At 38.0% G+C, this 11,974-nt stretch overlaps 1 protein-coding gene and 1 long non-coding RNA gene across 7 annotated transcripts in view; one reads left to right on the forward strand and one right to left on the reverse strand.

Moving 5' to 3' along the window:
- LOC147847045 (uncharacterized) overlaps positions 1–11,974 on the reverse strand; it is a 60,217-nt gene that overhangs the window by 22,601 nt on the left and 25,642 nt on the right. For 4 of the 6 annotated variants that reach the window (XR_015477264.1, XR_015477268.1, XR_015477269.1 and 1 more), the window contains exons 2-6: positions 7,181–7,353; positions 6,945–7,044; positions 6,397–6,472; positions 6,130–6,226; positions 5,851–6,018 (exon numbers count right to left, since the gene is read on the reverse strand). This is a non-coding gene — a long non-coding RNA (uncharacterized LOC147847045). Of the gene's footprint in view, positions 1–4,473; positions 5,293–5,382; positions 5,527–5,634; positions 5,782–5,850; positions 6,019–6,129; positions 6,227–6,396; positions 6,473–6,944; positions 7,045–7,180; positions 7,354–11,974 lie in introns of those variants that run through there. The other 2 variants (XR_015477263.1, XR_015477266.1) reach the window with 2 other exon arrangements.
- Positions 60–11,928, forward strand: LOC110439897 (uncharacterized). The gene is made up of 16 exons (XM_087237807.1): positions 60–113; positions 3,297–3,375; positions 3,749–3,790; positions 4,203–6,215; positions 6,297–6,328; positions 6,409–6,474; positions 6,601–6,781; positions 6,959–7,078; positions 7,293–7,474; positions 8,571–8,735; positions 8,810–9,013; positions 9,091–9,323; positions 9,464–9,530; positions 9,615–9,706; positions 9,791–9,953; positions 10,648–11,928. Exons 2-16 carry the CDS (start codon positions 3,354–3,356, stop codon positions 10,714–10,716), a joined length of 3,651 nt encoding a protein of 1,216 aa, XP_087093933.1. The 5' UTR covers positions 60–113; positions 3,297–3,353; the 3' UTR covers positions 10,717–11,928.

The raw sequence follows: 11,974 nt of genomic DNA on the forward strand, positions 1-11,974 counted from the left end.
CAGATAACAAACAAAAACAAAACTCTTATTTACATGCATTAATTCGGATGTAACGAAGCACAGTAGGAGCATTCAGTCTAGTAGGAGAAGACCACTGAATGTAAACAGATCAGGTAAGATCATCTTTATATTCTTTAATCAGAAACTGATTAGTTATTGTCACTCCATCCATATTCACATTTGTATCAGTAGCTGTTATCAGTAGGTTTTCGAGGAGACGCTTATAGACAGCGTTGACATTTAATAAAACAGATATTAGCCATCTTTTATAACTAAATCTACACTTTTCTCTCCTTATCTTACCTTTAGATTTAAAAAAAATTATTTACAGGAAGTTACTATAACTTTTAAAAATGCTGGGTTGTCATGTAAGCCAATGTTGGGTTAAATATGAACATATCGGTTGCTAAGAAGTACTGACGTGTGTTTTAGTAAAGGTATCGTCCCACTGACAGCTTTGACACAAATACTATAGTGTGTTTTTGAACACTGCAGTGTTACTTTCTGTCATTAGTAAAGTACCTGAAATAAGCTGTTGTGGTAAATCTATAGTTGCTCATTTATGCTGTGATATTTAAATGAGTCAAGCCCAAACACTGGATCAGTTGCTCAGCAATTAAAGACTTTTTGTTTGATGTGAAACAGACTTTACGAATAAAACAAGACTTGACAAATTCTGTCACCTCAGGCTAAAGCCGGTGATAAAAAGTATTTATATATTAAATATGTGTATTTTATTGTTGTGATTTTTTGCTTACATATTAAAGTTGTGGAAAAGGTGGCACGGTGGCTAAGTGGTTAGCACTGTTGAAGAAGGTCGCTGGTTTGAGTCTCAGCTGGGACATTTGGCATTTCTGTGTGGAGTTTGCATGTTCTTTCTGTGTTGGTGTTGGTTTCCCTTCGAGAGTTTCGTTTTCCCCCACAGTCCAAACACAGGTGTATATGTGAATTAGATTAACTAAATTGGCTGTAGTGTATGAGTGTGTGTGAATATGAGAGTGTATGGGTGTTTCCCAGCACTGGGTTGCAGCTGGAAGGGTATCCGCTGTGTAAAACATATGCTGGAATAGTTAGTGGTTCATTCCACGGTGGCGACCCCTGATAAATAATAGACTAAACCAAAGGAAAATAATTGAAGTTGTGGATTTTTTTTCATTTTTAATTTTACTTTTAATTCATCAAAATGGTTTTATCCTGTGTCTGTGTTCAAGCAGTCCCTCCTGGAATTTGCATGCAAAAATTCTGATATTTCCAGACAATAATAATAATGATTTTTCAGCTTTTGTGTGGTTCTGCAGTGGAAATATACACAAATTTAAGTGCTGCGTTACTTTTCTGACCTCAAGAGCTGTTGGTCTGTGTAATTTACATGGCAAGTGTTGACCTCTTAACCATAAAGCCTACCATCATATCTGACACATGACTCAAAATGATCCAAATAAATAAAACTTCCGATCTCTTCTGCAATGGTTTTAGAAAAATCATCTTAGAATTTGAAACTTTAGCAATTAATACAAAAATACACCAGGCTCAAACAGGCTTTGGCTGAATGAGTGTCTGAAATGGCTCACAGAATCAATGTGCTGTGTTTATGACAACTCCAGGTATCACACATCAGATGAGCATTTTCTATATGTGAATATAATGTTAATTACCATCAATGTTGTGTCATTTGCTTGATTTTGCATGTTTGTAGATTCACTCTATCTGGAGGGACTGCTAAACACAACAGCTTCCTGTTTTCAATTCATTGTCGGTCAAGGAAATTCATCTATGTAAATAACACGGAAAAGCCAGAGAATTTGATATCTATCTATCTGTCTATGTATATATGCTCACCAGCCACTTTATTAGGTACACCTTACTAGTACTGGGTTGGACCCCTTTTGCCTTCAGAACTGCCTTAATCCTTTGTGGCATAGATTTAACAAGATACTGGAAATATTGCTCAGAGATTTTCCTCCATATTGAAATGATAGCATCACACAGTTGCAGATTTGTCAGCTGCACATCTATGATGTGAATCTCTCATTACACCACATCACAAGAAAGGGGTCTGGATGCAGACCTGGTGTAGTGCATTCTGAGCTGCATCCAATACTTTTTAATGAGCTCACCTAACCCCACCCCTAACCCTACCCCTCACGGTGATGTCACTTGCTCCATTTGAGTGCATTGTGTCTGACATTGCATTGCTGCATCCAGATACAATTGCATGACAAAGGTGCTCTAATGAATTGAGGTCTGGTGACAGTGGAGGCCATTTGAGAACAGTGAACTCATTATCATGTTCCAGAAAACATCAGAAGATGAGTACATTGTGGTCATAAGGGATAAACATGGTCAGCAACAATACTCAGGTAGGCTGTGGCGTTGACAAAATGTTCACTTGGACCATTGTGTGTAAACCCTATGGTTGTGCATGAAAATTCCAGTAGATCAGCAGTTTCTAAAATACTCAGACCAGCCCATCTGCCACCAACAACTCTGCCTTGTTCAAAGTCACTTAAATCCCCTTTCTTACCTATTCCCCATTGTCTTGGCCATGTCTACATGCCTAAATGCATTGGATTGCTGCCATTTAGGATCATATACACTAGAAATTCTAAAAGTTCAGTCAAAGCAAGGTAAATCAGCTTTCAGCTACTGGCAGCGCCCCCTGCTGCTGATATCAGCTTCCAGAAATTATCAGATGTGCTCCAACATTAGACACATAAACATCAAGACTGAACACATGTTTAGCTGTGCCTTTACTGAATGAGCACTGTGCTACGTCTGATAGATTGCACTATTATGTTTTTCTCCCGTTTCATTTTATTATAACCTGTTTTAACACATTTTAATCTGTTTTTATACTATTTGTGTGTATATATATATTTTTTTCTTTTATATGTGTCTTTTAATCCTGTTTAAGTAAAGCACTTTGAATTGCCACTGTGTATGAAATGTGCAATATAAATAAACTTGCCTTGCCATGTGATTGGCTGATTAAAAATTTACGTTAACAAGCAGTTGGACAGGTGTATCTAATAAAGTGGCCGGTGATATATCATGTGTGTGTGTTGGATATATAAACAGTACATATGTATGTTTTTAAATGTTCTTAAATCATCACAGGGTTATTTAGCAGCTTTTAGCAACAAATTTGCCTTTTGCAACTTATAAACAAAAATATTTGCCAATTTTGGTGGGTCTGTAATCATTATAAAATACAATTTTTTTTTTAAATTCTAAGTTATTTAGAAAATAATGGCTAGATTACCCAAGTTCCTCCTACTAATTTGTTTAATTTCCAGTCAGTGCTTTGGTTGGTTGATGAAAATACAACACACCGTTGGATATCGGATCCCATAATGGAGCTCGTTGTTTATAAAAGTAAGTGTTTTGATTTTTCTATTTTGATTTAGAAGAAAAGTGTATATTTAATAATTTATTAGTTAGTAAACCCAACAAAACTTCATTAAAATTAAGTCATAACAATATGCAGGAACAGTGTTGCATAACGTTACATTTCCTTCATCTGCAAGCCAAAATCTATTTAAATCTATTTAACTCTATCAGAAAAATGGCATTAATTGAAAGGGTTAAATTAAAAGCAAAATGGGTTTTATATCACAAGAACAAAAATTGTCAAATGGCGCCACCTTGTGTCTCTGAATGGCTGCAGTTCTCGTTTGTGAGCAGTGAGTACAGTACAATTTATAAAGCCAGCATGATAATATTGGTTATTTTTTTGTTTTAATCTCAGGTGTTGTACGGTTGCTGTTGACTGTCGTCACTTTAAGCTGTTGTAAGTGTAAGCCAGCAGTGTTTCAATATGTTTTTTTAATGCAATTGTTTACATTAATTTCATCTTACAATAGTTACTGTTAAACTGTAATGCCTTTAGTAATTTAGCAGATGCTTTTGCAGTTTTTCTATGACAGGATGCTAATAAAAATCAGTTAATCTCACTTACAAAACAGATCTAATATGCTGGAATAAAATATTTACAAATAAACACAGTTTAAGCTGTTTTGTTTTATTACCTGAAAGAAAAGAATCAGTACTGAGAAACTGTTAATTTAGTGTGCTGAATCTGATTATGTAAGAAGGAAATTGACCTGATTTGGTATTTGCTGATATTTCTCATATTTCTCATATATTTTTGCTCATATTTCTGATCACATCTTCCTCTTCCTCGGGTTTCATATCCCCCACAGCAGCAGCAGCAGTGAGTCCAGTCTCTGGCTGTGAGCTTTATAATGACCTGTACATCTGCACTGGCGCTCAGTACCGCATGCACTGCAACACTACAAAACATCACTTCTACTACCAGAGAAACCAGAACCAGCACCAATACCAGTGCTTGGGTAATGACTGTGTCTGTGTTGGTAATATTGACACCTGTGTGTGTTATAATAATACTTCATCCTGCTTCTGTGACACCTTCAGCAGTAATATCTCCGTCCCTGCAGCAGACAGTTATATTTTGGACTGTATGTTTAATAATGGCTCATACACCTGCATTGGTGCTCAGAACAACATGTACTGCAACACAACACTGCATTATTTTAGCTACTATATAAATCCGTTTCAAAACCAAAACCAGTACTTTTGTTGGACTAATAACTGTGACTGCAGTTTTAATAAGAACTCCTGTTCATGCTCCAATCCGACATCCTCCTGCTTCTGTACAAATTATGGCTACAGCACCTCTCTTTCCTCAGGACAGAGTTCAGCCACAATCCCTGACTGTGTGGTTTATAACGACACATACGTCTGCACTGGCACTCTGTACCGCATGTACTGCAACACAAGAATTCACAATTTCAATTACTGGAGAAATCAAAACCCATACCAATATCAATGCAGGAATCACTGTGACTGTATTATTAATACTCAGGGCTCCTGTTCATGCTCTTTTAGCACTCCGTCCTCCTGCTTCTGTGAGACCCTCAGCAATAGCGCTCCATTCAATACAAATCTGCCTCCAGTCTCAGCCCCTGACTGTGAGCTTTATAATGACAACTACATCTGCACCGGTGCTCAGTACCGCATGTACTGCAACACACAAGTGCATTATTTCACTTACCAAAGATATCAGAATCAACACCAATACCAGTGTGTGAGCGATAACTGTAACTGCGTTGGCAATAAGGACACCTGTGCCTGCTATACTAGCACTTGGTCCTCCTGTTTCTGTGAGATTTACGGCAATACCACAGCTCTCACTACAGCACGCAGTCCAGTCTATGAGTGTGTGCTTTATAAGGACACATACATCTGCACTGGAGCTCAGTACCGCATGTTCTGCAACACAAGTCTACATAATTTCTATTATAATATAAATTCACATCAGTGTACAAGCAGTATCTGTAGCTGTACTGGGAATAAAAACACCTGTTCATGCTCCTCTAGTGCTCCATCCTCCTGCTACTGCACAGATTACAGCAATAACATCATCCCTGCAGGAGTCAGTCCAGTCTATGACTGTGTGCTTTATAATGACACATACGTCTGCACTGGTGCTCAGTACCGCATGTTCTGCAACACAAGCATGCACAATTTCAACTACCAGAGATACACAAACCAAAACCAGTATCATAGCCAGTGCTCGAGTAATTACTGTAATTGCTATGGTAATAAAGACACCTGTAAATGCTACAGCAGGGCTCTGTCCTCCTGTTTCTGTGAGTCTTATGGAAAAAGCATCACTCTCACTACTGCAGTCAGTCCAGTCTATGAGTGTGTGCTTTATAAAGACACTTACATCTGCACTGGAGCACAGTACCGCATGTTCTGCAACACCAGTTTACATAATTTCTATTATAATATAAATTCACATCAGTGTACAAGCAGTAACTGTACCTGTACTGGGAATAAAAACACCTGTTCATGCTCCACTAGTGCTCCGTCCTCCTGCTACTGCACAGATTTCAGCAATAACATCACCATCCCTGCAGGAGTCAGTCCAGTCTATGACTGTGTGCTTTTTAAGGACACATACGTCTGCACTGGTGCTCAGTACCGCATGTTCTGTAATATAAGCATGAATAGTTTCAGCTACTGGAGGAACACAACTCAAAACCAATATCAGAGCCAGTGCTCGAGTGACTGTTATTGCAATGGTAATAAAGACACCTGTACCTGCTACAGCAGCACTTGGTCCTCCTGCTACTGTGAGTCTTACATCACAACCACAACCACAACCACACCCAGTCCAACTACTCCAGGTGAGATATTCCTAGAATGAAACATGATATTCAGTTTATTATACAGTATATGTGTTGTAATGACGTGCCATTTCATTTCAGCTCTGACTATCACTCTGCCTGATCAATGCACGGTACAATGAACACTAAACATTTATTCAGAGCACTTTCAGAGTCTTTCAGGTGTATTTATAAAGCTCACCTGTGATTTCAGAGTCAGGGAGGATGCCTTCAGAATCTACTTCAGCAGCTGGAGAACGTTACACAACTTCCACTATCTGTACGTTTATAGGAGAAAAATCAAAATCAAATGTCCTGTTGTTTGTGTGTGTGTGTGTGTGTGTGTAGCATTGCTGTTCTTACTGAATTATTACCCATTTATAAGTGTTTTTGTATCATAAATTAGGTTGTGTCTACGGTTTTGGACATGGCTCTGAACACATCCGCTGTGGTTTTGCCATCAACTGATTCAAAAGAATTAGTGGCTAATGGAAATCGTGTATTACAAGCAAGCGAGAAGCTCCTATCTGCACTGGTGAAACCAACAGAGACAAGCGACAATGTTAGTTTTACTCTCGACACTGTTGGTAAGTGAAGGTGCAGATTGAGAATCAGGCAATACATCATTTCACATACAGTTCATAGAGTCAGACTTTATCTGAAGAGGTATTTCTTCTGGATGAAGTGAGAAATCTTCATGCATTACTCTCTGAGCTAATAATAAACATACATGAGAAAAGATTAACTCACATTATTTTCTTTAGAGGTAAAAGTTTTCTCGATAGGACCAAAATTCGCTTCAGAACAGTTCCCTCAGCTGGACACAAAAACTGCTTCTATGGACATTGATCTGATCGGGATTGCCAAGAGTAACAAGGAAAAAGGTGTGTCAACAGTATTTGCATGCCTGAATAAAATCCTCTGATTTTCACCATACATTTAAACAGTAAGCAGTCATACTCTTCCAGATATTAACTTTTATTCACCTTATTGTGCACAAAAGCCCCACAACAGACGTCTGTAAAGGTGAACTGGGATGCCGCAGCTGTGAATACTTTCTGGATGTGCTGTGCATTTGACCCTGTTTCTGTCCCACAGGATCTGCTGCTGTGGCGTTCATGAGCTACACCACAATGGAGAATCTACTGAAGGCCGAGTTCTTTAACACACAAAATAACACGAATAAAACCATGATGTCCACTGTGATCTCAGCTACACTTCCCAAAACCACCAACACTACACTCACCAAACCAGTCAACTTCACCTTCAGACACATCAGAGTGAGTTCATTTAGAGCGATTCTGTTGATGGTCATGTGCTGATTATGGGAACTGGTTGTTTTGGACTATCTGAGGACCAGCACATAGGTCAAACCAGCATGCAAGCTTTAAAACATACCTAACCAGCAGATGCTAGTTTTATTTACAGGCTCATTGGGAAAACGTGGCCAATTTGTTGGAAAACCACATAGGTTTGTCTGCAGTTTGTGGGTACAGTGCTGTATTACACCACTGGCAACTTCTGTCCCTTTTAGCACTACTACTGACATTAACAAGGGCATATTGTCGATGGATAAAGGGTTGTTTTCGCGTGGTTTTTCTCACAGCACATGATAAACAGCACAAAAATTACCTAGAAGCATCTGTGGTCTGTAATCATCAGAGTTCGCCTCACCCGCTGATATCCAAAGCTTTTCTAGCACGGTCAGTTTGCTTGGTAGCTCACCTTGTACAGTGTTGTACTTGGGATGCAGAGCGGTCTGGGTTTGTGAAATCTTGGTAAATGGCATGGCGACTATCATTGTTAAACCAATTAGCTGAATTACCAATTAGCCTATTTTGTTATAATTCCGCAATCTTTGTCATTTCCCCCTTTACCAGGGGAAGCTTTTGAGACCTACCTGATCTCGAACCTCCTTGCTTGCTATTTGAACAGGCTGAAGCCCTGGGCTCAATTATCACAGACCTCAGAGTTCTCACCAGGGACAGAATGTCAAATCTGCTAATAGCATCAAGCAATAGCTAAGCGTGAATTTGTGAAATCAGTATTGGTAAGGTAAAGGGAAAGGTGTGGTATATGGATAGATGCATTACAAGCTGACCGGATTCTTACAAACAAATACGAAATAGACATGTACAAGGAACACATGGGAAAATGTGGCCCAGTACCGTATTTGAGATTTGAGTAGCCTCTATTGGATTTGTGAACACGAGCTGCAAGCAAATGTTGCCGGAGCAATGTATTTTACTGTTTGCGAAAAACACAGCCAATGAGCCTGGGTTGGAAAAAACATGATGGAAATAAATAAGAACAAGGGTATTTTGTGAAGTGAAGTTATCTTAAGATGCTTTTTTTTGAATGTTCTTCTTCTTGCAGGAGTTTGAGCCCAGCGGTTCTCTGTCCTGTGTGTACTGGAATATCAGCGAGTGGATTGTAGATGGTTGTTCTGTGTTAAACAGCAACAGCAGCCACACTGTGTGTTCCTGTGTTCATCTGTCCACATTCGCTCTCATCATGCAGACCAGCAGCAGTCCACCACCGGTACCAGAACATTTCTAGAGAGCATTGAAGAGCAGCACAGATCTGGCACTCATGTTCTCTGCATGTTTTCTCAGAGCGATCTGCTGGAGCTGCTGGGTCTGGTGTGTGTGATCGTGGGTCTGGTGTTCTTCAGTTTGGCTCTGTTGTCCTTTGCTCTTTGTCAGTGGAGTCCTGGAGTCAATAATGTGGCTCGAATCAACATCTGCATCAGTCTGCTGTCGGCTCACCTTCTGTTTCTGCTCACACAACAGTTCCTGAGCCTCATTCGCCCTCAGCAGGTGAGAATGATGAAGGAGCTCTACAGCTCAGCACAGCCGCACTGAGAATCATCATAACCCTCTCTCATGCTCTCCAGGTGTTGTGTGTGGCGATAGCAGGCCTTCTGCACTTCCTCTTCCTCTCCGCCTTTGTGTGGATGTTCATTGAAGCTGTGCTGCTCTTCATCTGTGTCAAGAACCTATCACAGATCAGCTCCAAAAAGAAGGAGGTGCTTAGCAGTGGGTTCCTGTGTGTGATTGGATATGTGCTTGCTATGGTTGTGGTGTGTGTGTCTGTTGGGCTGGTTCCAGAAGGATACGGCAGTGAACAGTGAGTTGTGTTGTTCATTTCATTGTTTTTTTTTTTTTTTAACAGGTTGTAACAATGTCACATATAATCTTAATATCTGTAACTATCAGTTCTTGTTGATAAATTTATTCGTTTATTATATTGTGTTTTCCTCTAATCAGTTGCTGGATTAAATATGATAAAGGGTTTATCTGGAGTTTTCTGGGTCCTGTTTGTGTCATACTAGCAGTAAGTTTTAGTTACAGACATTTTTCTCATGGCTTGTTAAAATCAACAAAACTCTAAACTGATCATTTCTTAATCTTTCTACAGTTGAACTTGATTCTCTTCATCAGAATCGTCATCTACCTGAACTCGGCTCTCTCAAAACTGAACGCTGAAATTTCACAGATGAAACAAACCAAGTAATGAATGTGATTCATTTTTAACAAAAACACAAATGAATTAAACTACACACAATATCTTGTTCTTTCTCTCATTTACCACAGGGTTATGGTGTTTAAAACACTGGGTCAGTTTGTGGTTCTTGGTTGTCCTTGGATTCTGGGATTCTTCACTAATAGCAGTGAGGTGCTGGAGATCCTCTTCCTGATCTTGAACTCTCAGCAGGGAACCTTCATCTTCCTGATCTACTGTCTGCTCAATAATGAGGTCAGACATTTACTCAATCTACCATCATAACTAGGGGTGTAACCATATTCCAACTTAACTAAACAAAGATCACACTTTATTTTGATGGTCCGTTTGTTGAATTTAAGATACATTGCATTTACCTGCCAACTAATTCTCATTAGATTAGAAGTAGACTGTTAGGTTGGGGTTAGTGTTAGTTGACATATATTTGCAAAGTTTCTTATAGTCAGTTAAATGTCTGTTGAAGGATCAGTATCAACATATAATAAGCAGACAGCCTACTAATACTCAAACAGACCATCAAAATAAAGTGTTACCAAACAAACATGATACTCCCCCTACAGTACTCTTATAGCAAACCAAGGTGATATGCAAATGTATCTGTGTCCCATCCCTTCAAAATAGTGTTAAAATGGTTACGCTTACAGTCTTTAGACTTTCTTGGTTACATTTCTTGAAGCAATAAAATTACAGCACAATGTCATTAAGGGCTAATAGTCTGGCTACTCATTATCTGCATTCACACATCTTATAAAAGTGTGTTTTGCATTATATGCCCCCTTTATATATAAGCAATTTTGTAATGAGCTCAGCCACTTTATCCTTCAACAGACAGTGTGTGGAAATGCAACTCTATTTTCTTGACAAAATTGTATTATAACCAAGCTAAAATGTTTCTGAAGTTAATTGAACCCATCTCCTCCTTTCCCAGATCAGACAGCAGTACTGGAAATGCTTCACATTTCTCTGCTCCGGACACAAACCCAGCAAAATCAACTGAGACCTGATGAAATTTTGAGGACTAAAGCACTTATTTTTTAGAAAATCCTCATAAAGGTGACATTGTGTGCCCATTTCATTTCAGTTGATATGAGTCTTAAGGAAACTTTATAGCCTTCTTTGATTTAATTTCCTAATAGTGGTGTAAATAAACACCCTTTTACCCAGTCAAAAATGCCACAAAGCACAGTGAGCTGTTTTACATCATATCTCTTTAAATGCTAATGAGCTGCTTATGCCCCGCCCATCTCTCATGCTGGATCAGGAATGGTCATTCATTTTTGAGGAGCAGCTAAGTTAAAGCTGTTAATGACAGCCATGTCCCGTGCCTATAATCATCACATATAATTCATCACTGCTTGACATTGCAGCCCAACATTATTAATGTATGCTAAAGCTTCATGTCTCATTTTCTCTGAAATTAATTTTGATAGAATTTTGTAGTTTTTCCATATTTGTATTTAGTTATTTCTGTAATCATACTCACATATTTAGTCAAATGTAGACAGTAGATGTTTGTCATTTTTGCCTTATTGATAATATTCTGTAAATATCATGTTTTCTTGTTTTTCAGCTTCGTTTGAGTTTTCTGAAATAAACCACATTTATTATAAATAGTTTCAAAAACATCCACTACCTGCCAAAAGTCTTGTCACCTATCCAAGTTTTAGGAACAACAAATAATAAGTTGACTTCTAGTTGATCAATTAGTATCAGAAGTGGCTTATATAAAGGCAAAGGCCTCAAGATTACGCTTATTTTACACGAAAATAAAATCTGATCATGCCTTGATATTTAAAGTTTTAAAAACTAAAGTTTAAATTAAATTAAAGTTTTAAACATAAATACAACAGAGTTATTGCTTTGGATGTATTACACTATCAGTCTCAGACCATATATATATATTAATATTAGCAACTAGCATATTGTTTATAAAGTCTAATTTTAGACTAATTATCTTTCTTTTTTTCTTTTTTCTGTTGAAATCTTACTTTATTATTTTAGAAGTGTGTATTTGTGAATTGTGCTTTCATTTTAATTGTCTCTATTATAATAAAATAATATTTAGTGTGATGAAGATGGTGGAGGATTTATCATTATTTTTAGATCGAAATAAATAAATAATCTACAAATGTTTCTTTTGATGTCTTTTTGATGTTCTTTTGTAATAACAAATGTACAACAATAATAAAATCAACACTATTATAATGATGGAGGTGGAGCTGTTGTTGTTTTTGTAATTGCATTTTGTTTTCGTT

This window comes from Danio rerio, chromosome 1, assembly GCF_052040795.2.
Source record: "Danio rerio strain M-AB ecotype USA chromosome 1, GRCz13ab, whole genome shotgun sequence".
Lineage (NCBI taxonomy): Eukaryota > Metazoa > Chordata > Actinopteri > Cypriniformes > Danionidae > Danio > Danio rerio.